General features: G+C 37.9%; 1 protein-coding gene across 3 annotated transcripts in view; it reads right to left on the bottom strand.

The window, feature by feature from the left end:
• LOC109446121 (uncharacterized) overlaps window positions 1-22,887 on the bottom strand; it is a 268,022-nt gene that overhangs the window by 239,325 nt on the left and 5,810 nt on the right. The window contains exons 2-4 of one of the 3 annotated variants that reach the window (XR_012497514.2): window positions 10,981-11,092; window positions 5,139-5,288; window positions 2,563-2,682 (exon numbers count right to left, since the gene is read on the bottom strand). Coding sequence is in view for 1 of the 3 variants with exons in the window: in XM_088791636.1 (XP_088647762.1) it covers window positions 5,139-5,288 (150 nt within the window). In the remaining 2 variants the exon portion in view is untranslated. Of the gene's footprint in view, window positions 1-2,562; window positions 2,683-5,138; window positions 5,289-10,980; window positions 11,093-22,887 lie in introns of those variants that run through there. The other 2 variants (XR_012497513.2, XM_088791636.1) reach the window with 2 other exon arrangements.

The following is a 22,887-nucleotide window of genomic DNA, read 5'->3' as shown; positions in this document are numbered from 1 at the left end:
TTAAACCCAAGTATGTTTGTTGACTGGGATCCTGCTATCTGCTACTAGATCTCTTTAATGCTGACAGTACCCAACCTGGTTCTTGATGCCAACTTCTCACCTCTCAGGATTAACCTATGAATATCATGCACAGCTAGTGACTGGAATTTTAGCCCCAGAAGGTGGGCCTGGTACCTACTGGATGTTAGGCAAGTTTAGTGCCAGACAGCAACTTACTACCCTAACCTGCAGGTACCATGACTGAATCGCAAGAGATCTTTTTCTTTACAGTTAAACCCTACCTGCCCTTAAGAATCGGCCTTTAAGTAAAACCAAAGCAAACAAAGTCTTGAGCACTGTCACACTCCCTTTTGTACTTTCAAAGCCCTTTGTTTACTCTTTTGCCAGTGTTCTCTAAGGCTACAAATACTAGAAACACTACATGGAGCTAGAGGGAAGCTTTTGATAAACCCTTTCACACAAAAGAAAACAACTCTTAAGGAAAGAAATGAGTGGCATTCTACTGAATAATAGAGATAGTGGGGACTAGATATTCTCATGGCACCCTCAAATGACAGCTACCCTTCCTGCCTGTGCATGAAACAGTAAATTCCTCTAATGTGTCCAACCCAAAAGGACTTTCCCAGTTTTCATCCCTATATTTCAAGCATTTGAAATTGCTTTGATTTCTTAATAAGGATTTTTTTCCTATGTCAACATTGCCCTATTACCATACATATTTAAATATACAAATTATAATCTCTTGTAGCTGAGACTTTTTTTGAATCCTTCATAGAACTTGGCAAATTTCTAATCATACAAACTTGCTCAGTGAATCAATTCCCTAGCTTAACACGTAAAGTGTTTATATAAAATACAGTTCATTCTATAACATGAAAATTAGCTTCAAAATCGTTAGCCTAATTTAAACATATAAGGCAGTCACTTGCCTTTCAAAGACTTCAACATTTCTTTAATCTCCCCTGTTGCCTTAAAAACGCAATTTTATTCCCCAAAATATAATTCACCTATAACTCTTGAATCTATCAGCTATGTAAATCTAGGTGCCTCTGAAATTTAAGCATGTTTGTTATTTCACCTTTTAAAGTTAGTATAGCTGCACTGTTGATTAGTATAAGGGAAAGAATTCTGAAGCAGGTGTCAAGAGACTTGTGTTTGTGTTCTATAGCTAATTAACTGCCTTAGATAAATTCGTCCCTTCTAGGCCTTAGTTTCTTCATTTATTAAATGAAAGGGGTTGAATTTTAGAAGGAACCCTAAAGTTCTTGTGAAATAAGATAAAAATTTAAACCTAAATAAAGATTAGAGTGGTGGTAAGATGTGTTCAGTTATTTGAAATATAAATGGTTTTTCCTTAGAAGCCAAGCTTTTTCAATGAGTCTTTTACCATAATAATTTCCATCAACCAAATGATAAAATATATAAATTCCCTCATCATGGATACTTATTGGATGGAAGAAATGAAGTGCTTTTTCAGAAGGGAGATAGATGTACTTTGAAACTTAGGAAACATTAAAAAAACTAAAATGTTTGGTTATGACTATATTAAAATCCCATATAGATTAAATAATAACTGAAATGTCAGGCAAGTTGCAGTGGAAATTGCTATTTCCCCAGCATCTGTTTTCCTCTCCCAAATCATACTGTGATTTCCTTTCAAGTATCTTGTTCTTCCCTGCATAATTCATGTACTTAAAATCTGACCCCACTTCAACATTGAGAGTTTTGTCTAAGATAGTAGCTTTCAAGCCATTTTTTAAACTCAATTCACAAGAAACATTTTACATTATAATCCAGATGTGTATATGTGTGAACATAAAATCTTTCATAAAACAGCACTCACCATATGTGCAATGCAATCTCAAATCTATTTTTTAAATGATGATTAAGACCATTCATGATTCATTCTTGGGTTATGATCCACCAGTTTGAAAAACACTGGTGAATATAATGCCATTGCCCTTAAAAAAAAACATTGGTCAGGAACCTGGATCTTCGCCTATGAAAGCATAGTATTATTATGGCCATAGGAATAGCATGTGACCCAATACAGGCTAGTGAAAAACAAGGGTAGTATTATAGGGGCTTTGAGAAAAGTTGGTTTTCCTTACTCTTAAGGAAGAGATAAATGTCCTGTATACTTGAGAGACCTGGAATTGCTGCAGCTCTCTAGCTGTCAGCATGGGGATAAAGCTAACAGGAAGACAGAGCCAAAAAAAATTAGTGAGAAATTAAACCAGAGCCCTGATTGAACCACACTTGATCACTATCCTGCCTTTAATTTTTTTGTTACCTAGGCCAGTAAATGCCCTTTATTGTTTACAAGAGGTTACACTGGGTTTTGTATTACCATAGGCAAAATCGTCCTAACTAATGTAGGGGTCTAAAGGAAAAGCAGTATAAAAGTGGAATTTATTGGTAAACTTAGCTGCAGTGATGAGTACCATCCCAAACTAAGTCTGATCTCTGGTTATTCAGCCATCTACCATAGTGTTATCACTCAAAACTCTGCCACTGATATTTTATAGACTGAAGGTTAAATCAGCACATATTTTGACAGTATTAATATCATTAAATGCCATTTATTTCTCTTAGTGGAACAATTGGATGATATGTAGATTTTAGTTAATAGCTTTGGCTGGACTAATGAAATCAGGTATCTAATTCAAATTAGAAATTAACCTTGAAGAAAAAAACAGAGAAAAAAAGGAAAGAAATTAATTTTGAAAACAAAGCTGTTCATTTTTCCTTTAATTTGTTGAAGACCCTGATAAATCTGATGGAACTTTTTTAAAATTTAGTAAGTCACATGCTTTGTAGGGGGAATAATCAGCCATGAATAGTTTGAGTAGTCCTCTATCTTAAAAGTTGCTTTCTGTCAAAGTTGTAAACAAGTTCTCTACGGATTGTCTTAACTTCTCAGAAGAGTTATGTTGACAAGGCAAAATCTTATATTACAGTTAGCATGACTTTCTTGACAAATACCTTTGAGCAAAATAAACCTTTTCCCAAACAAGCTGGGACTTCAAGTTTAAACCGATGACCTAAATGCCTACATCTGACTCTACCTCCCTAAAATTCTGTAAACATGGTGGGGGGAAAAAAACATTTAGACTAAATCCATAGTAATACTAAAGAACAAAAAGGGAGTAAAGAATTTACTCTCAAAGAATTTACATTTAGGTGGGAAAGACAAACTAGTGCTATGAAGAAAATAAAACAGATTAATGTTAGAGTAATGAAGAGTGTTAACTGACTTAATCTGAGAAGGTCCCTTCAAGAAAGTGACATTTGAGCTGAAGCCTGAATGATAAGGAGCCAGTCAAATGAAGATTGGGGAAAGAATATTCAGGTGAAAAAAAGGAAAGTGCTAGCATCCTGATACAGAAAGAACTTGGTGTGTTTGAGGAATAGAAACATTAGTATGTCTGGAATAAAGAGCACTATGAGTATGATAGAAGTTGTCAGAGGAACCAGATTACATAGGGTATTAAAGGCTAACATAAGGAGTTTCGGTTTTATTTCAAGTACAATGGGAAGCCATTGTGGTTCTCAAACAAGAGAAGGGAGTAGGGATGAGGTTACCACCTCCAAGGGGTGTATGTAAATGTGTGAGGGCATCAAGGGGAGAGCTTTATAATGGGTATTTTAGATCTGTTAGTACAGATATAACATCTACTCATATAGACTCTTGAAGAGCTGAAAGATTAGATGACACTGGGGCCTTCATTACTTCTAAGGAGACCCAGAACTTCAGAGACTCCACTTTGGAAAATGTGCATATTAATTGAAAGATTCTCCATCTCCATTCTTAAGAGCAGGGAACATACATTGGACCTCTGTATCCCAGATGATACCACATTAGACTTTTTGTGGCACAAATTTGACAACTATCTAAAGTTGGAGCATGCAAAATTTAATGGTGATTATCTTTTGTAATAAGAAAATGTAGTACATTAAACAAAGGCCCATGATCTATAAAAATGTCCAGATTTGGCTTTCAGTATGTTTCACTGAGTAAAGGGCTGACTGTTGAGTCTCCAAGCCTCTTCTAACTCTTCAAGTTGGCTGTTACCACCATGTCTTTTTTGCTGCCATTAACTCTTCCCCACTGTTCCTTTGTCCTCGAGGAAGAGGATCCCAGAATTCTTAGTGAGTAGAGGAGTAAAAGGGACTCAACCCTTGGAAATTTCACTGTTGGAATTATTTTTTAACTTAATTTTTCAACTTCCTTCACCAGATGATTTGAAGACTTCATATAAAGCAGTAGCCCTTGCTCCCTACCCAAAATATGTAAGGGAAACTGGTCTGATTGCTGCAATACTGGGTTGACTTGGAATGACAGATTAAAATTTTATTCCAAAGCTTTTTTCCATTTTACTAAATATGTTAAAAATCACTCTGGATGTACAGAGCACTTCACAGGTGTTAAGCAATTAATTCTGCAGTAGGTTATATAATCATGTTACAGCTATGGAAAAATTAATTGCCTAATACTTAGGAGGTACTTTGGGTTTAGAAAAGGACCTTTAAAATGCAAAATGTTATTTTTGCTATTCTACATCTGCAAATGAAAAGGTTAGACATCATCTCTTATAAGAACTAAAAAGTCATGGAATATTGTCAAAGCCTCAAATGTTTTTAGACTTAAAAGGCTCCCAGGGTCACTCAGCAATGTTCATTCACCATTTTTTTACTCAAGCTGTTTTAAGAGCCAGTAATTAAAGATTTCTCTAGAATATATCTACCTTACCAGCAATTCACTTTTCAAGTAGCTGCCAGAGCTTTTATTAAATATACATACAGTAGTATATCCCCCTTATCTGAGGGAGATACATTTTAAGTCCCCCAGTGGATGCCTGAAGCCACAGATGGTACTGAACCCTATATATTCTGTTTTCCCTATACATACATACCTACGATAAAGTTTAATTTATAAATTAAGCATAGTAAGAGGTTAACAACTATATAATAGAACAAATTATAAGTATAGTGTAATATTACGTGAATGTGATCGCGCTCTAAATACTTTACTGCAGTCACCCTTCTTGTGATAATATGAGATGATAAAATGCCTATATAATGAGATGCAGTGAGGTGAATGACGCATTGTAATGTAGCATTAGGCTACTACAGACCTCTGATATGTCAGAAGGAGGATCATCTGCTTCAGTTGATCCTGGATCATGGATCCATGATGATTGTTGATGGTTGGATGTCAGGAGCAGACGATGTCGATGGTTGGAGTTTAATATTTTTGGATCACAGTTGACCACGGAGAACTGAAACTATAGAAAGTGAAACCTTGGATAAGAAAGGACTACTGTATAACACATCAAAGCACCATAAAATCGATCAAACAGCTGTCATCAGGAACTATGCCAACATCCTTTTTCAGGAAAGCTTTGGAAAGAATATTTTTTCTGATAGTCAAATTGTCAGAAAACAAGCTATTCTCAAAGCTTCAGTGCCTAGTCAAATACAACAGAGCTCTAGCCTGTTGTGGGCTTGAAGTTCTGAGTCTTAAACTAATTTTACAAGAAAATGACTACCAATTAGGTTCTCACAGTATCCAGCACTCCTTAAAGTGTGCAACACCAATAAACTGTACCTAGTCTATTTTTGCTTAATTTTGTGCTCAAAATAAAAAGCAGACTTTCATTGACTAAACTTTATACTGAAACATGACAAATGAACAGAGCTGATGAAACAAAGGCCTGAAGTTCAAGACACAAACCCTGTTACGAAAATCAATAAATTGTTTTGTGTATATATGGAGCATTTATCTAGTATTTAGCCAGTCAAATACTGAAACAAGCATGCCTCTGCCCTGTATTACATCACTGCTATTGCTAGTGAAATTTAGTTACATCAGGACAAAGTTGATAAAATAAACATTGCGTTCCTAAGTCATAAAATATTAAAAACACACTAATCCAGAATTAACAGGAATTAATAATAAAATATTTAAATTCTTATTTCCAATTTTCTAGTAAGAGAGGGACTATAAACTCCATGAGGGCAGAAACTTTGACTTAACTTATTCACCTTCCTATTCTCTGGACCTAGAATAATGCCTGGCACCTAATAGTTGTTTATTAAATAAGTGTTGAATTAACATGGTAATGATGGGAAAAGACTAGGTTCAAATCTCAGTTCTGACACTTTTTAGTTGTAGAAGCTTGGACGTCACTTAAGTTTAATGACTCTCAGTATCTTTATCTGTAAAAGAGGAATAATTTATTCCCTGTTTTCCCAATGTTATTTTTTTCAACACTACCAATCAAATCTAAAATTCTCAGGGGACACTCTTACAATTCAATTCAGTTATGAGAAGAAAGTGAAATTGTGTCTGTGACCACCCCCGCGTCAGACAGCAATAGCAAGTCCAAGTCCCCTATGCCTCTGCCTGAATGGGTATGTAGATTGGACCTGTAGATGTGGTGTGTGGATACAACACACCAGCTGGCTTCATCAAAGTGAGCAAGGGAGAGAGTGCCAGAAAGAGACGTCACAAACTTTTATAATCTAATTTTGGAAGGGTTATCCCATCACTTTTCTTGTGTTCAATTCATTAAAAGCAAACCGCTAGAGAACCAAGATGCAGGCTCTCAACAGACACCAACTCTGCTGGCACCTTGATCTTGGACTTCCCAGCCTCCAAAAGAACTATGAAAAATAAACTGTTGATTATTTTAAAAGGAAAAAAGAAGGAGGAAAAAAAACAAAGATCCAGCCCACACTCAGGAGGAGAGAGTATTACACAGAGGCATGAATTCCAGGAGGTAGAGATCATGGTGAGCCATTTTAGAAGGCTGCCTCCCGCACTCACAGAGTGTTCAAGTTGCTTATCCAGTTTTACAAAGCTAATAAATAGCAAACCTGAGATTCCAAATCACATCTGCCTGACTACAAAACCCACCGTGTTTCCATCTATGACTCTTCTCCCAATGAATACATAGAAATAATGTAGAGTTATCATAAATTTGTCTAAAATAAATCTAAAGTGTTAAAAATCCATTTATCCTCTAGGATAGAATAAGCCATTTCCATCCTAATTGTTTTTCCTAGGATTGTTCATCCTAATCATTTTCTTCATATATAGATAGGACAAGTTAAACCTTTTTCATTCTTGGTCCATGCATGGTACTTGTAAATTCCAAATTTCAGTGATACCAGAATTTGTATTTTTTTTAAAGCATGCAAAGTATAAATTACCTCTCAGCAAAACCATCTAAAGAAAATAATCTGGTGGATACACTAGTGTTACTAATAGATTTGAAGAGCATAACTTTCATTTGTTAATTCAGTTTAGTAGGGAATGACATTTGTAAATAACAATGGTGTATACAGAAGCTACAGAAATTCAGAAAAAAATACGGTTAAAGAAATATGAATCGAAGAAGAAAAAATACTTTGAGTTTTGAAGTATGAATCAGAGTTTACCAGGTCACCCAGGCACAGAGCTGTTTAAAAAAAAAAAGCATGGCCCAAGATTATTGGAGCCCAAGATTACCAGCAGATTTGGAATGTTAAAGATTCCCTGAAAGTCAGAGGGCAGATGGGATCACACTGGCAGAGCAAGAGTCAGACCAAGCTCAGAGGCAATGGATACAGAGTTGGGAGTGTAAGGGTGGAGGAAGGGCAGAACATCTTAACCATAAAGGGCAACCATAAAGGGTAAGTGTTTGAGGAATGGAATTTGAAAACTCTAGCTGTGTTGGCTTCTTCCTCCATTGACCCTTCAAAGCTAAGAGTACCCTGGAATGGTATTTGCCCCCAGGCTGGTACAGTAACTCTGGAAACTTAGGGCAGATAAGCCAGGTAGTACCCTATGTGGCTACATCCAGGAAAGGAATCCTAATTTCACACCCAGAATATTAGTCACTGGCATACCCTGTCCAAGATTACATTTAATCCCATCCCTCAATCACCAGAGAAAACTATGGTAAATAGAAACAGTGACATGTGCACAGGAATACCAAGATGAGAACAAAATCAAGAATCACCAAATACCCAAGGAAGACCAATACCATGGAAAGGTGACATCAATCAGCAAATAAAGGAACACCCAAGCAAACAGTTATTAAATAGAGGCGGCTCTTGGAAATAATTATTTAGTGAATACTGGGTGTAGTATCAGGCATTGTTCTAAGCACATTTACATGTATTTTTTTTTTAATATACAGAATGTGAGAGAATATTGCATCTAACTTTTATATAAAAGAACTAGTCAAAGATTGTTAAAAGATGGTTTGAACAACAAATGGACTTTGATGAAGAGCAAATTAGCAAAACTGGAAGAATAAGCTGAGGAATTACTCCAAAAGAACCAAGATACCGGGGGAGAGGCGATTTAAGAAACATTAAGAAACAAGATAAACCCAGAGATTCCAATGTTTCTCATAATTCCGAAGAAGAGATAAGAGAGAACTTTAGGGAAGCAAAATTGAAGAAATGATAGAAGAAAAATTCCTGGTATGACTAGTGTAATTTAGAAGAAATATTTAATGTCATTTACATTAAAAAGAAAAACAACAATCAAACATGTAAGTACACCTTATTTTGTATTGCCTAGTTGCATCTAAAACTTCACATTTTACTTTATGTATTTCTAAATTATATATTCTGTATGTTTTCATGATAATTGTGCTTTTTTTAGCTTTTTACTTTGAAATTAATTTAGACACAGGAAAGTTACAAAAATAGTACAAATGCCCTTCACCTAGGTTCCTATGATGTTAACATCTTGTATAAATATAGTATAATTATAAAAATAAATTAACTTTAGTAAAATATCGTTAACTAAACTACAAATATACCTTATATGAACTAGTCAATGGGCATGATTAACATATATATATTAATAAACATACAAAATAGAACAAAAGAGATGAGTAGTTACTACATCCTCATTTCTACAATTGGTCTTCAGGATCTGTTTAATCATCGTCAATTCCATATTCATTTTGCCAGCCCCCACAGCTGGTTGAGGTTTTCACATGATGTGGTGGTCTTCATTCCTGAGGAATGAGTCCTTGGTTCTGCTTGAATTGGATTGCTATAGTCTCCTATTAATTTTTACCACTGTACGTGGCAAACTAGTATGTGACTCAGCATCTCTGGGGTTCGAGACATTCTCGTCCTTGTTCCCATTATGTAGCAACAATCAGATTTCCCTTTGATATCAAGGATTAATCATCCCAGACAATAGTGTAACCTCTTTTTTTTCCTATTGTTCCAATGTCAACTAATAGTATAAACTTCCAGTTAAGTGGAACCATTGTTGGGTTTTCTGGGGAGAGCATTCCTCCCTTGAATACTTACACCTTTAAATGGGCAAAACTCAAAGTTGTTGGGATGGAAGGCAAACATTTTATGAGTGGATCACTATGTATAGTAGTGGAAAGTGTCTCACTCCTGGGTTCCCCAGCTCACGTATTGTCGATACGGGTGAAACAGCACTCTATGTTGGTTGTTAGTCCACAACACATAATGCTGTAGGACAGGAGGTGGCAAACTTTCCTGTGAAGGGCCAGGTAGTATATTCCAGGCTTTAAAGACCACATATGCTATCTCACATATTCATTGTTTTTGTTTACAACCTTTAAAAAATGTAAAAGCCATTCTTAAAGGCTATACAAAAACAGGATGTGGGCCAGGTTTGGCCCTCAGTCTGCTAATCCCTGCTATAGGACGATACCCTAACTTTGCAAAATGTTCCCTTCCTGCTGGTCCAAAACACACACACACACACCACATAGTTTTACTCCAGCAAACAGTTGTGTGTCCCTTTGAGGAAAGGTTGAGAGAAATATTTACACATACTTTCGATGCTATCACAAGGTCTTTTCTCAAAGGTACCTAGCATACTCTGTATTCAAGGGCCCCGGGTGTGTGAACTTCCCAGGACTAGGAAATGGGTGAAGGCTATTACTCTTAGTGGTATCTCTAGTCAGGCCTTTATTTTCCCAGCCTAGAGTTTGTTGACCATGATCAATTCAGCACCACCAAAGATCTCTGTAGGTGAAACATTTTAGTTACCACTCTGAAACTACTTTGCCTTGATAATTGTGCCCACTGTGTCTCTGGCAGTTATGTTCTCTCTGGCCTCTGCCACCTCAGGGTCCCTCACCATCACTGAAATTAGAAATTCCATTTCAGTGCAACGCATGCAACTTTCATCCCCAGAGGACAGTCATTACAGTGATGTCCTCATCTATTTCTTCATGCCGTAGGGTGATGAGAAGGTATGCTCTAGGCCCTTTTTGGGAACATAGTTAAGGGTGGATGATCCAATACAAATAACAGCCCTCTTCAGTATTGCTGTTTTCACAAATCATTGGAGCTTGTCTTTTAACACTATGTCAAGAAATGTATGGCAACCCAACTTTATTTGGTTTCATTTACCAGTTGAATCATTTTTAATTAGCATAACTAGACCACTCCTAGATACCTGAACTGATACACTGACTCTGAAATATCTGGTAAGTATTCTGTTATCAATAGTTTTTTCTTTCCTTGGTCTTACACCCTCAGAAGCTATTCCTACACATATTCCCCAGCTCTTTGCTAATGCAATGAAGTAAAGTCTTGCCCTTCTTCTGGCAAATAATCTTTCTCTTCTCAGATTTACTTTGAAATTGGTCCCCTAGAGCATGCTAGGATCTGACTCAATTTATACGTCTGGAGTTAGTGAGAGGAGCCAAGGGGGGAAAGGAGGAAAAATTGGTATCCCTGTGCAAGATGAGATCTGCATTATCTATTATTGCGTAATAAACCACCTAAAATTTAGCAACTGAAAATGACAAACCATTTCACACAGAATCTGTAGGTCCAGAATCTAGAAATGGCATAGCTGGGTGGTTCTGGCGCAGTTTTCTCTCATGAGGTTGGTGTCAAAATGTCAGCTGGGGCCACAGTTATGTGAAGGCTTGATGAGGCTGGAGGATCTACTTCCAAGATGGCTCACTCACATACCTGGCAAGTTAGTGCTGGTTGTTGGCTGGAGGCCCCAGTTCCTTTGCCATGTGGGCTTCTCTATAATGTTGCTTGAGTGTCCTCACAACATGGCATCTGGCTTTCCCCAGACCTAATAGCAAAGTGGAAAGTACAATATCTTTTATGAGCTAGCCTCAGCAATCACACACTACCATTTCTGCAATATCCTATAGGTTACACAGGTCAGCCCTATTCTTTGTAGGAGGGGATTGCACCAGGGCATTTAATGCTGAGAGGTTCAAATCACTGGGGCCTTCTTAGAAACTGGTTACCATAAGGTTTTCAAGAAAGGTTAAGACCAGCCTCATCAGGGGAAGAAGGGAGCTACTTCTGAAGACGGGACATTCAGTGGAGTTTGACAGCACAGGACACCACTTTGAGAGTACCATTCTTTTACAGTCAGTACCCTAATTTCCACATCAGAGATCAAGTGAGGCTGTTAATTCTACCTCTGTAGTAATCCGGTGTTTTACTGAAGAAGATTCTGCTTCTAATTTTTGGTGTGTTAGACCTGTGGCTACAGAAGATAAGGTATGTTTCAGGGCAGTCATTGAAAACCCCAGGTTTTCTAAACATGCCCTATGCTAAAAATTTGAAATCTTGAAACTATAATTTTCTTTACATTTTCTAGCAGTTAGAAGCGACCAGTACAGTCCCTGCCCTGTATTTCTTGTGCCTTTCATAGTGGTCTAACTCAGTAGCCAGTTGGTTCACCAGAGCCTTGCCTTTCATAGGCACTTCATTACAAATGATAATTTTTTAAAACAAAAATGGAATCTATTTTCTCATGCAACTGACAAGATAGACAGACCTGGATCCAGTGACTCAAATTATGTCAGAAAGATTCTCTCCCTTGCCATCTCTTGGCTCTGCTTTCCTCTGTTGTCTTTATTCCCGGGGAGACTCTCTCCATGTGATGGTAGAGATGGTCTCTGTCTTACATTTTACTAATTTAGCAATCCACAGGTGATAATTTAAATACTGTTTCTCCACGCATATCATGGGCTACCAGTCTCTAGTAATAGTAACCAGCTATTCACCACCTTCAGATACATCCAGGTCAGATAACTCATCCCACATTCTCATTTCCTGGAAAGTCAGGTGTTTACAACGTTTCTTATTACTGCATCAGTCAGTGTTCATTGCATAACACAGAATCCAGTCTAGTTTAGGTACAAAGAGATTTAAAATAAGGAATCGAGTGCTTACAAAATCATTGAAAGGCCTGGAGAAGCAAAGTCCAACTTTTTGGCACAACCTCCTGCCCTCACAACCACTCTATTTCTACACATGATTAGAACTGTCCCCTCTACCGTTGCTGTAGGAAGAGGCTGCCATTGTTGCTCACTGCAGAAGTGCATTCCCGCTGCTGCTGCTGCTGCTGCTGCTGCTGCTGCTGCTACTGCTGCTACTGCTACTACTACTACTACTGTTTACAGGAAACGGCTAGCTCCAGAGTCACAAGCATTACCTCTGCCAAATCCACACAAATGAATTAGATCCCATGTTTCTTTCCTAGCTCCTCACATGGCTCCGTTCTGAATTCATTTCTCACAAGATCCATTGAACTGGATCACACCTGGAGTCCTAATTGAAAAAGGAGTCTGGGAAATGTCACTAGCTTTCCAATTTTTTCAAATTAGAAACAGCCCCCATTATTTTGTTCACATTATTATTATTATTATACTCTAGAATTGTTAGTTGTATCTGCTGTGTTAGAGTGAGATTCTTTAAGAAAGGATAAAATTTGATTCATGTTTAGGATACCCAGCATTCAATAAAGCATTAAAATGTCTTATTTCATATATTTAACTTTGGAGTTAGAAAAGTTATCTAATCTAGCTCCCTAATACTAATGAATCAGCCCAAAGCTAAAGGAGGTGAAGTTTCACATGTTTCTACCTGCCCTAGTTCACGGCTCAACCTGCTCATCTCCTATGGTATAGTATATGTTCACACAATAGTACCTTAGATCCCTGATAGATGTTTAAGTAGATTTTTATCTCCCCTTTGAGTGAGACTTAGCATGGAATTATCTTCCCTCTTCAGTTAGCACAGAAATAGTTATGTAGACCTAATCATTGGACACTTAGTCTCAAGGACAACTCACCCCCATATGTCTCATACTGAAAGGGAAGTTTTTGCCTAACATTCTGGAGTCCAAGATCCCCCTTCTAGATACCAGTAATGTAATCTTGATGCCAACTATTTATCTCACCATATCCAACCCATCTTGGCTGCCAAATCCCTGTATTGCTGAACCTCCCTCAGCCATTAGCCAGGCTCAGCACGGTGGCAGGGTCTAATGCAGTGGTTCTCAACCAGAGGATAACTTTTGCCTCCTAGGAGACATTTGGTAATGCCAAGAGACATTTTTGGTTGTCACAACTTGAGGGAAATGTTGCTATTGGATGTAGTGGGTAGAGGCTAGGGATGCTGCTAAATACACATAAGACAGCCTCCTATAATAGAATTATCTGGCCCAAAATGTCAATAGTGATGAGGTTGATAAATCCTGGTCTATTTTTAAACCCCATTCTTGTACACTAAGCCCTGTCTTGGAGTGTCCTAACTCACCAGTAAGTTCCAAAACAGGACGTCTCCAACCTAACATCATCCCTATCATTCCTGCCCATAGCAACTTCTTGCTCTGCCTTCTGTAAGGCTTTATTCATTTACAGGCTCCTAACAGCCTTCTTTTATTTCTTCTGTGTTTATATATTGTCTCTCCCACCAGGTTATGAGCTCTTCAGGACAATATTCCCATCTCCCACATTCTATAGCCCTGTTGTATATAACAATTTTAATTAATCCCTAAAAATAATAAAAGCCTGGATTCAGACCAAAGCTTTCAGAACACTGTCACTCTCTGGACAAAGGCCCAGAAAGGAAACAAAATAGGGTCCTTACCGAATTGAAATACTCAACCCACTTTAAGTCAAGCAAATAAAATCTTGGCTTCATGAGTCTCCATCTATTCCCACCCACTCCTAAAAGTTCTTGGTTTTTAGTTTGGCTTTTGATTTCTTTCCACTGAGAATTTCTCTTCTGTTTATGTCTAATTGCTTTCTCCATTAATACCCATACTTATACTTCCTCTTTCATTACACTTCATATTTTAATTTCTTTTCAGTGTCTTTCTTCCCCGAAAGACTTAGCTACATGAAAGCAGAGATCATTTCTGCCTTCTTCATTACGATATCCCCACCACCTTAGCAGAATGCCTAGCTCATAGTAGGTAATTTTCCTTGTTAGTAGTGCATGAGGTGTTTTTTTTTTCCATAATGAATTTTATTAAAACATGATGGATTCCAAAATGAAGTTCAACAAAACTACAAAAAGGAAAATTTTAATTCGGAAACTATATCCCTCTGTTCTAACGCAGACTGATTGATGCCCAGGCTCATGAGATCTGTTCCACAGCTTACTTGAGGGTGCCCCTCACCTCCTGTGTGCCCTTCCTTCCTTGATATCTTGAGGTCTCAGACATGTAAGCCCTAGGGAAAACTGCACATGAATGGGATAGCGGGCCTTTTTTGGATGAACTGCTGCCCTTACTCCTCACCTGGTACCTATCAGCAGTTACCTCCATGCAGCAATTAGACCAAGGGCGATGGCAGGCCTCTTCAGTCAAAAAATTGTTTTTTATCCTTGTCTACCCACAGCCATTTCTTCCTTAATTGTCTCTTAGATATTTACACTATATAAAATTAAAAACTCTGAGTCAAGCTAAATTTCATACACTTCCCCTTCTAGTCTTTGTCATAAAGGATTGATTTGAGAGAGGTTGCTTTTTAAAAAAACATGTTAATTATTACTTGTTAGTATTTATATTGTTCCTGTGATCAAAAGGAACAAGGCTTTTTAGGACCAGAATTTTAAGGGACTGTTTTCAAACTCCCTGAATTCAAGTATGCTTCCACTACAATGTATTTATCAACTTTTGAGTCTTGGCCTCCTGGATCTATCTCCCCCCAACCCCATGCTCCCACCATGCCATGCCCGTTTTTGTTCTCTCTCTCTCTCTCTCTCTCTCTCTCTGTCTCTCCCCCCTACTTTCTCATTTTGCAATTTCTACACAACACAAAGAGTACAGACTCCTTGATTCCTACAGACAAGGAGTCAAGATGTTCTGAAATCTACTGCTCCACTAACCAAGCTGTGGGTATGAGTGAGTGTGTTGGCCCCACTCTATAAGCTAGGAGAGGCTCTTCCTGATTCCCAGGGCTTACCATCAGCCATCTCCCGATACCTATAGCAATTCTCCAACCTAATGGCACACTTCATCTTAGTTCTTGGGGCAGACAGGTATCCAGCTCTGGTTTAATTTAACATTGACTTATCCTGGGGCTCTTTCCTGATTAACTTGAGGCAGTATAAGTGGTGTTACAGCTTTTGGGCTCTAGAATCCTTACTGCCTAGACTCAAACCCTGGTTCTGACACATCCTCATTTCTCTGTGCACCTTCCTTGTCGGTGAGAGAATAGTATCAACTACCTCTTAGGGTTAGTGTACACATGTGAAACAATACTTTTGAACAGATAAGCACTTAGTGTTTGTTAATTATTATTAGAGTTTACCCAGCGCCTTATTGGGGAGAGACCTATGTTACTAGTGCTACACTAACAATTCAGCAAATGTTTCTTGAATGATCACAATGTTCCAGACACTGCTAGGAAGAACAGACATGAAGCAGAAACTAATGTTGCATTCGTTTCTCAACGAACTGCCTTTGGTCTGTAGATGGTAATGACAGCAAAGGAGTGGCTGTTTAGATGGCCCTTCGTGGTGGTTTTCACTGACTTGAATGAAAGAAATGTTTTTACCCTTTGACTTCTATTATGTTATATTCTGGTTTTTTGAGAAGTCAGAGTACATTTTGTAATCATAGATCATGATCCTTTTGCCTCTCTTAAAAACACCAGGGATTGTCAAAATTAAATCTTTTCCTATTTTCCTATACAGTAGTACCTCGGTTTTCAAATATCTCCGTTGACAAACATTTTGGTCTACGAACGTTGTAAACCTAGAAGTAAGTGTTTCGGTTTTCGAACACGCCTCGGAAGTTGAATATGTCACGCGGCTTCCGCCAAGTGCAAGATCCTATGGCCTAGCTGTTGGCTGTTTTCAAACGTTTCAGAACTCGAATGGTCTTCCAGAATGGATTATGTTTGAAAACCGAGGTACCACTGTAATTAAAAATAAATAATAATTTGTCTCTTTCCCAAATTCTCTATTCTCCAGTTTCTCAGAAATCATAATTTTGGGGCCTTGAAATGACTCTGGTCCTTTTTTCTCCTCTATGGCTTTAATTTGGTGGTTTGCCATTATACCATCATGCACTGCGTAACGATGTTTTGGTCAATGACGGACCACACATGTGACAGTGGCATACCACGTAGCTGAGGTGTGGAGCAGGCTATATCTAGGTTTGTGTTTGTGTAAGCACACTCTATGATCACACAACAACAAAATCACCTAAAAACACATTTCTCAGAACGTATCCCCATAGTTAAGCAGTGCATGACTGTATATGTGTTTGACCTTTGGCTCTAGTGCAATATGGAAAGGTGAGTTGTAATCAGAAAGGTGTGAGTAAACTTACCATTGATATATGTAGTTCTTATTTAATTCTCTTTCTCACCAGTTATTTCCCAGATCCAGCTGGATTTTATCTCTGGCTTGCAATCATAGTAAACGAATGCAGAAAGGAGACAAACTTTTAAAATGTTCTGCCCAGGAAAGAATAAGAACTCTTTCTAAAACAAAATATGAAGTTTTAGTATAAGTGATGCTTGAGAGGAATTAACTGAAAATAAAGGGCAATCCTTTGTTCTCGTTTGCCATTCTACATTGAAAACTAAGACATTCTGTTGATGTGTATACTCTGACAGGTATTCTCTCTCTTCTCAGGGAGGGGAGGAATTATGGACAGGCTCTGAGCTCAGCTGTGAAAATGGAGATGTGCTGTGCTCTGGGACAGAGATTCAAGTCTGAGACAGCACTGGGTAACTGGATCAGCATTGGTTCACCGTGGTATCTTTGCTTTCTGTATTGGGTTCCTTGGTGGTTCACAAATGTTCTCTTTCCACCCTTTATTTAATCAGCCACAATAAAATGTAACTGTCAACCAGAGTGTATTTAAACCAAGGAACGGTAAGTATTTGGTACTTTACAAGTACAACTCTGTTTTACTGCCTAAATCTGAAGAAGAATCAGGGATCCTGAATTCCCAGCCCAGGAAACATACGCGGCAAACAAATTTAAAAGAAGGAAGAGTACTTGGCCAGGGAACTGTATCCTGGTTTCTAGACCCTGCCTTGTGCAACTTATGTGGCAAGACCCTAATAACAGATCTCAGTGCCTCAGCTGCATCATCTGGAATTGCGATCCTACAACCTACCCCTTACCAGCCTCCCTTAAAGATACTGTGATCTGACAGAGGAAAGTGCTTTGGCCTACTTAGAAAAATAATGCTGCATAGCTTTGAAGCATTATTATTATCATTATGGTTATTATTGTCGTCATACTTGGTACTTAGCATTACTGATGCTTCTTTCATCAGAGAACCTCAAAGAAAATATATAAGAGAAACGTATTCATATAGCATATCTCCAGGAAAATTCTGTAATTCCAATATACAAAATAAGTAACTTGCTTAAGTTTTCAAACAAGTTAGTAGATGATCCAGAACCGGAATTCCACTGCAGTACATACAAACACTCAGAACAACAGCATAAATAACCCATCGCCTGGCATTTTAAACTCATCTCCTGGTAATTGAGTGTTTAAATGTCTTACATACCTGTACTTCCACTTCAAAAATTACTTAAGACCAGGCAGGCATTCTTTTTAAATCATCAGCCTTCTTTTTTTTTTTCTTTTCTTTCTTTTTCTTTTTCCTTTTTTTAATGATCAGCCCTCTAAATTAACCATCAACCATCCAAAGAAAGTAAGAGGATGAGATTAAGTTTAGCCTCTCTAAGACAACCCTACCTGATTACAATAGTTTTCCAAATAGTTGCAGGGTTTTCCAGAGAAACAGAACCTACAGATCAACAGGATGTGGAGAGAGAGGGGATGGGAGGGGAGGGGTAAGGGAGGGGAGGGGGAGGAGAGGAAAGAAGGAGGGAAGAGGAGAGGGTAGGAGAAAGAAGGAGAAGGGGGAGGGGAGGGGAGAAGGAAGGGGAGGGGGAGGAGAGGAAAGAATTTGATTTATTTTAAGGAATTGCCTCACATGATTGTGGAGGTTTGGTGAGTCCAAAATCTAATGGGGTAGGCTTTCAGTGGAGACTCAGGGAAGAGTTACAGTTCAAGTCCAAAGCCAGTCTGCTGGCAGAATGCCTTCTTGTTTAGGGGAAATCAGTCTTTGTTCTACTAAGGCTTTCAACTAATGGGATGAGGCCCACCCACATTATGGAGAGTAATCTGCTTTACTCAAAATCCACCAATTTAAATGTTACTCTCATTCAAAAAACACCTTCACAAAAACACCTAAAATGTTCAACCAAATATCCAGGCACCATGGCCTTGGCAAGTTGACACATGAAATTAACCATCACAGCTGGTCATATTATATATATTGTTCAAACTCGGGTAAGCTCTTTAGTGGCATTAAACAAGTACTATAATTTGTTTAATTCTGAACATTCTGTATTCTATTATGAGATGATGAATAAAGTAGAGGAAAACCACTGGAATAAAAGTTTTAAAAAACAGATATGCAGAAGTCAGTTATTTTCGCTAAACCTCAGTTTCCTCATCTGTGAAATGGAACTAAGAATATTTCTCCTGCATATGAAAGCATTCTTTAAATTGTAAACTTAAGCACTTTACAAATTATTATTAATGCACACAATGCTCTAGACATGTGTACTTTTTGCCCTCTCAAACATGATTAGGTAACTTTGTTGTGCTTAAGTATCTATTTCAGTTCAATAATTTGCATTTTCAAGAACAATGATTTTTTTCAACTGCATTGTTTTAGCACACTTTTTGGTCACATTTCATTGTAAGATGTAAATAAGCATTGTCACTAGTAAAAATTATAAAGTACCAAAGTTTGCAAGTAATTTTTAATTAGAGTAGATGCATTATCCCCATAATAATAATCTTTGTAACTTGCATACATATATGATCTATTATTTTGGAAAGAAAGGAATACTAGGAATTGCATATAACTTGAAGATGCTATCATCTAAGTTGCAGCCAGTAATCTTGATCACCTTTCAGGAGCGTTTGTTGCAGATGAACATTACCCATTTAGTTTTCTTAAAAATTCTGAAGTACCGTGATCTGAAAGCATCAGTTGTCCTCCTCTATTTAAAACTCAAGCGCATGCGTAGCCTATCTAGTATAGAAAAGTTTGCCCTGAAGTGAGCCTCCCACTTCCAGCTTACAAGTCCAACATCCAAAGGTATAAGGGGTCTCCATATTGGTGAAGTCCAATGAGATCACCTCAGTCATGCTACTATCCAGCCGTAAGTACTTTTAGAAACCAAACACTATGTTTGACTTAGAAAAAGAGAAATGGCAAAGGGAAAAATACTAGCAGGCAGGGTCTTGATTTATTTCATTCTATTGGCCTAACAATATGCAATCATAAGTGATCATATGTCCTGGTTTGCCTGGTACAGTCCTGGTTTATGCCTGCTCTCCTAATGTAATTATTAATACCACTCTCTCGCACCCAAAGCATAAAGTGTTTACAATTGTTTATCAATCTATACACAATTTCTGTACACAGCATGCTTTAGGTGCTCACTAAATATTTATTAAATGAATGGATGATGACCCAACTAAAAAGAGACTGGCCCATTAAAGAGAGTTCCAAGAATTTAGTTCTGCACTAAGATGCTATTATGATCACTGTAGTGGGCTGAATGGTGGCCCACCAAAAGATACAAGGTGTGATCGAACAATACAGTGAATGTTTAAATAAAATTATTACAGTAAAAGACACTGCCATTAATTCCTCTCAAAATACTCCCCCTTGCTTCGAACACACTGATCCCATCATTCTTGCTACTTTCTGAAGCAGTTCTGGAAGTTCTCTTTCATGAGTGTCTTTAGTTGCGCTGTCATGGCTGCCTCAATGTCCTAAATCAATTCAAAACATTTACCTTTCATGGTCATTTTGACTTTGAGGAAGAGCCAGAAGTCTCGCGATACCAGATCCAGTGAATAAGGTGGAAGAGGACACACCGCAATGTTTTTATCTGACAGAAATTGCTGTACCAGAAGTGATGTGTGAGATAGAGCCTTTTCGTTGTGATCACAAAATATAGTGAAGGCTGCTGCCGAGTGCCATACAAAGGAAAGGCAGGGATCTTAAAAACATGAAGCAGTGTGTCGAACCTTCGCAACAGTGTGTGACAAGTTTTAACTCGTTCAATGCAGTCGGGTGTGAGCTACGGTTGAGAGAAGGTGTGTTTTAAAGTGTGCAGCAAATCATCCTCCATCATGATAACACTCCATGTCACACATCGCTTCTGGTATGTGGCAATTTGTCAAATAAAAACATTACAGTGTGTCCTCATTCAGCTTATTCACCAGATCTGGCACCATGTGACTTCTTGCTCTTCCTCAAAATCAAAATGGCCATGAAAGGTAAACATTTTGAATCAATTTAGGACATCAAGGCAGCCATGACAGCGCAACTAAAGACACAAAAGAGGATTTCCAGAACTGCTTCAGAAAGTAGCAGGAATGATGAGATACGTGTGCTTGAAGTGAGGGGAGTATTTTGAGGGGGATTAAAGGCAATGTGTCTTTTACTATAATACATTTTTTTATTTAAACATTCACCGTATTTTTTTTTTATCACACTGTAGTATGTCTACGTCCTAATCCATGACACTTGTGAATATTACCTTATATAGCAAAAAGATGTAATTAAGGATCTTGCGAGAAGGAGTATATCCTGAATTATCTGAGTGCAATGACATCCTCACCAGAGAGAGGGAGTTTTGTCACACACACACACACAGAGGGAGAAGTCAATGTGAAGGCAAAGCAGAGAGAGATGCAGCCACAAGCCAAAGAATGCCAGCTGCCAACCAGAAGCCAGAAGAGGCAGGGGATGGATTCTCCTCTAGAGCCTCCACAGAGAGCACAGCCCTGCAATTAGCTTGATTTTGGAATTTAGACCTCTAGAACTGTGCAAAAATTAATTTATGTTATTTAAGTCACCTACTTTGGGATGATTTGTTATAGCAGCCACAGAAAACTAATGGAAGCACCTTATACACTGCACGCAAAAGTGATCTTGACTTTGGTCACACAATATTTCCATTGTGGTTAGTCATGTTGCTATAGAAAGAAGCATGGCACACTTGGATGCAGAAGGAGATTCTGCAACATACTACCTGAATTACTTTGGAAAAGTCACCTTTCAATTTCCCTATCTGTAAAATGGGGGAAATGACACTTTCCTACTTACTCACAAATGATTTTTACTGAGACCCAAATGAAAGAATGTATATTCTTGTATTCAGTAAATATTGATGCCTACTATATTTCAGTAACTATTCTAAGCACTACATCTAAGGAATATAACAGTGAACATGACAGACAAGTTCCTGCTATCATTGAGCTTACATCCTAATGCAGTAAGCAGATAATGCACAATAAAGAATGCAAAAAACTCATTTCAGATAGTGATAAGGGCTATGAAAAAAATGTGGAGTGATGTAATAGAGTGCCTGGAAAAGGAGACATCATATAGAGCAATAAGGGAAGGTTTTCTTAAAAGGTGACCATAATTTCATAAAGCTGAGACCTCAATTATGGAAAAGAGCCAACCATGTAGGAAAGCTAGAATAAGAGCGTCTTGGGTAATGGAACTTAGGAAAAGTTCCTTTGCACATTTGAGGAAGAGGAAGCTTTGCTTGAACTTGGTATGTTTGAAATATAGAAAAAAGGGCCAGTGGGACTGAAGTCTAGAGGTCAAGGAAGAACATGGTACAAGATGAGGTCAGAGTAATTAGTCAAGGGCTGGAACACCTAAGGCCATGTAGACCACAATAAGAAGTTTAGATTTTATTGTGTATATAACCTATACCCATGATCAAAAGGCTTTAAACATAGGAATGATATCATCTGATTCACATTTTTAAAAGATTACTGGCTTCTGGGTAGAGAATGTATTGGAGAGCAAGAGATGAAGTTGGGAGACCAGTTAGTTAGGAGGCTATTGCAGTAATTCAGGCTAGAGATAATGGTGCTTAGATGAAAGTGATAGCGATGTAGATCAAGAGAAATGAACCAACTTAAGATACATTTTGGAGATCCAGCCAATAGAACTTATGATGGATTGGATATGGGAGATGAGAGACAGAAATTAAGAATGATTCATAAGTTTTGGCCTTAGCAACTGGCTAATGGAGGAAAAACTATTCTAAATATGTTAAATTTGAAATGCCTATTAAATATCCAAGGGGAAATTTCAGTAGGCAATTTGATATATATATCTATAACTTGCATGGGGAGAGATATGAATCAGAGATGGAGAAATGAATTTGGAAATCATCATCATATAAATTGTGTTTAAAGTCATAGGACAGATGAATTACCGGGGGGCGGGGGGGGGGGGACTATTCAGGGGAAGAGAAGAAAGTCCAGCATAAATCCTTGGGTACTTCAGTATTTAGAGGTCAAGCATAGACGGAGAAGCCAGCAAAGACAGCTGAATTGGTGAAGAAGTCAATAAAGTAGGAGGAAATCCTGAAAGTATCAAGTTGTGGAAACCAAGAGAAAAATGAATAAATGTCAACAAGATAATATGCACAAATATTTTCTCAGCTCTTGCTGTGTGCAAAGAACTCTACTAGAAATGCAAGAGAAGTGTTCTCAATCTAAAGGACCTTATGATTTTGGGAGATAAAA

This window comes from Rhinolophus sinicus, chromosome 14, assembly GCF_057876585.1.
Source record: "Rhinolophus sinicus isolate RSI-liver-muscle chromosome 14, RSI-T2T, whole genome shotgun sequence".
NCBI lineage: Eukaryota > Metazoa > Chordata > Mammalia > Chiroptera > Rhinolophidae > Rhinolophus > Rhinolophus sinicus.
This window is presented reverse-complemented; position numbering and strand designations above follow the sequence as displayed.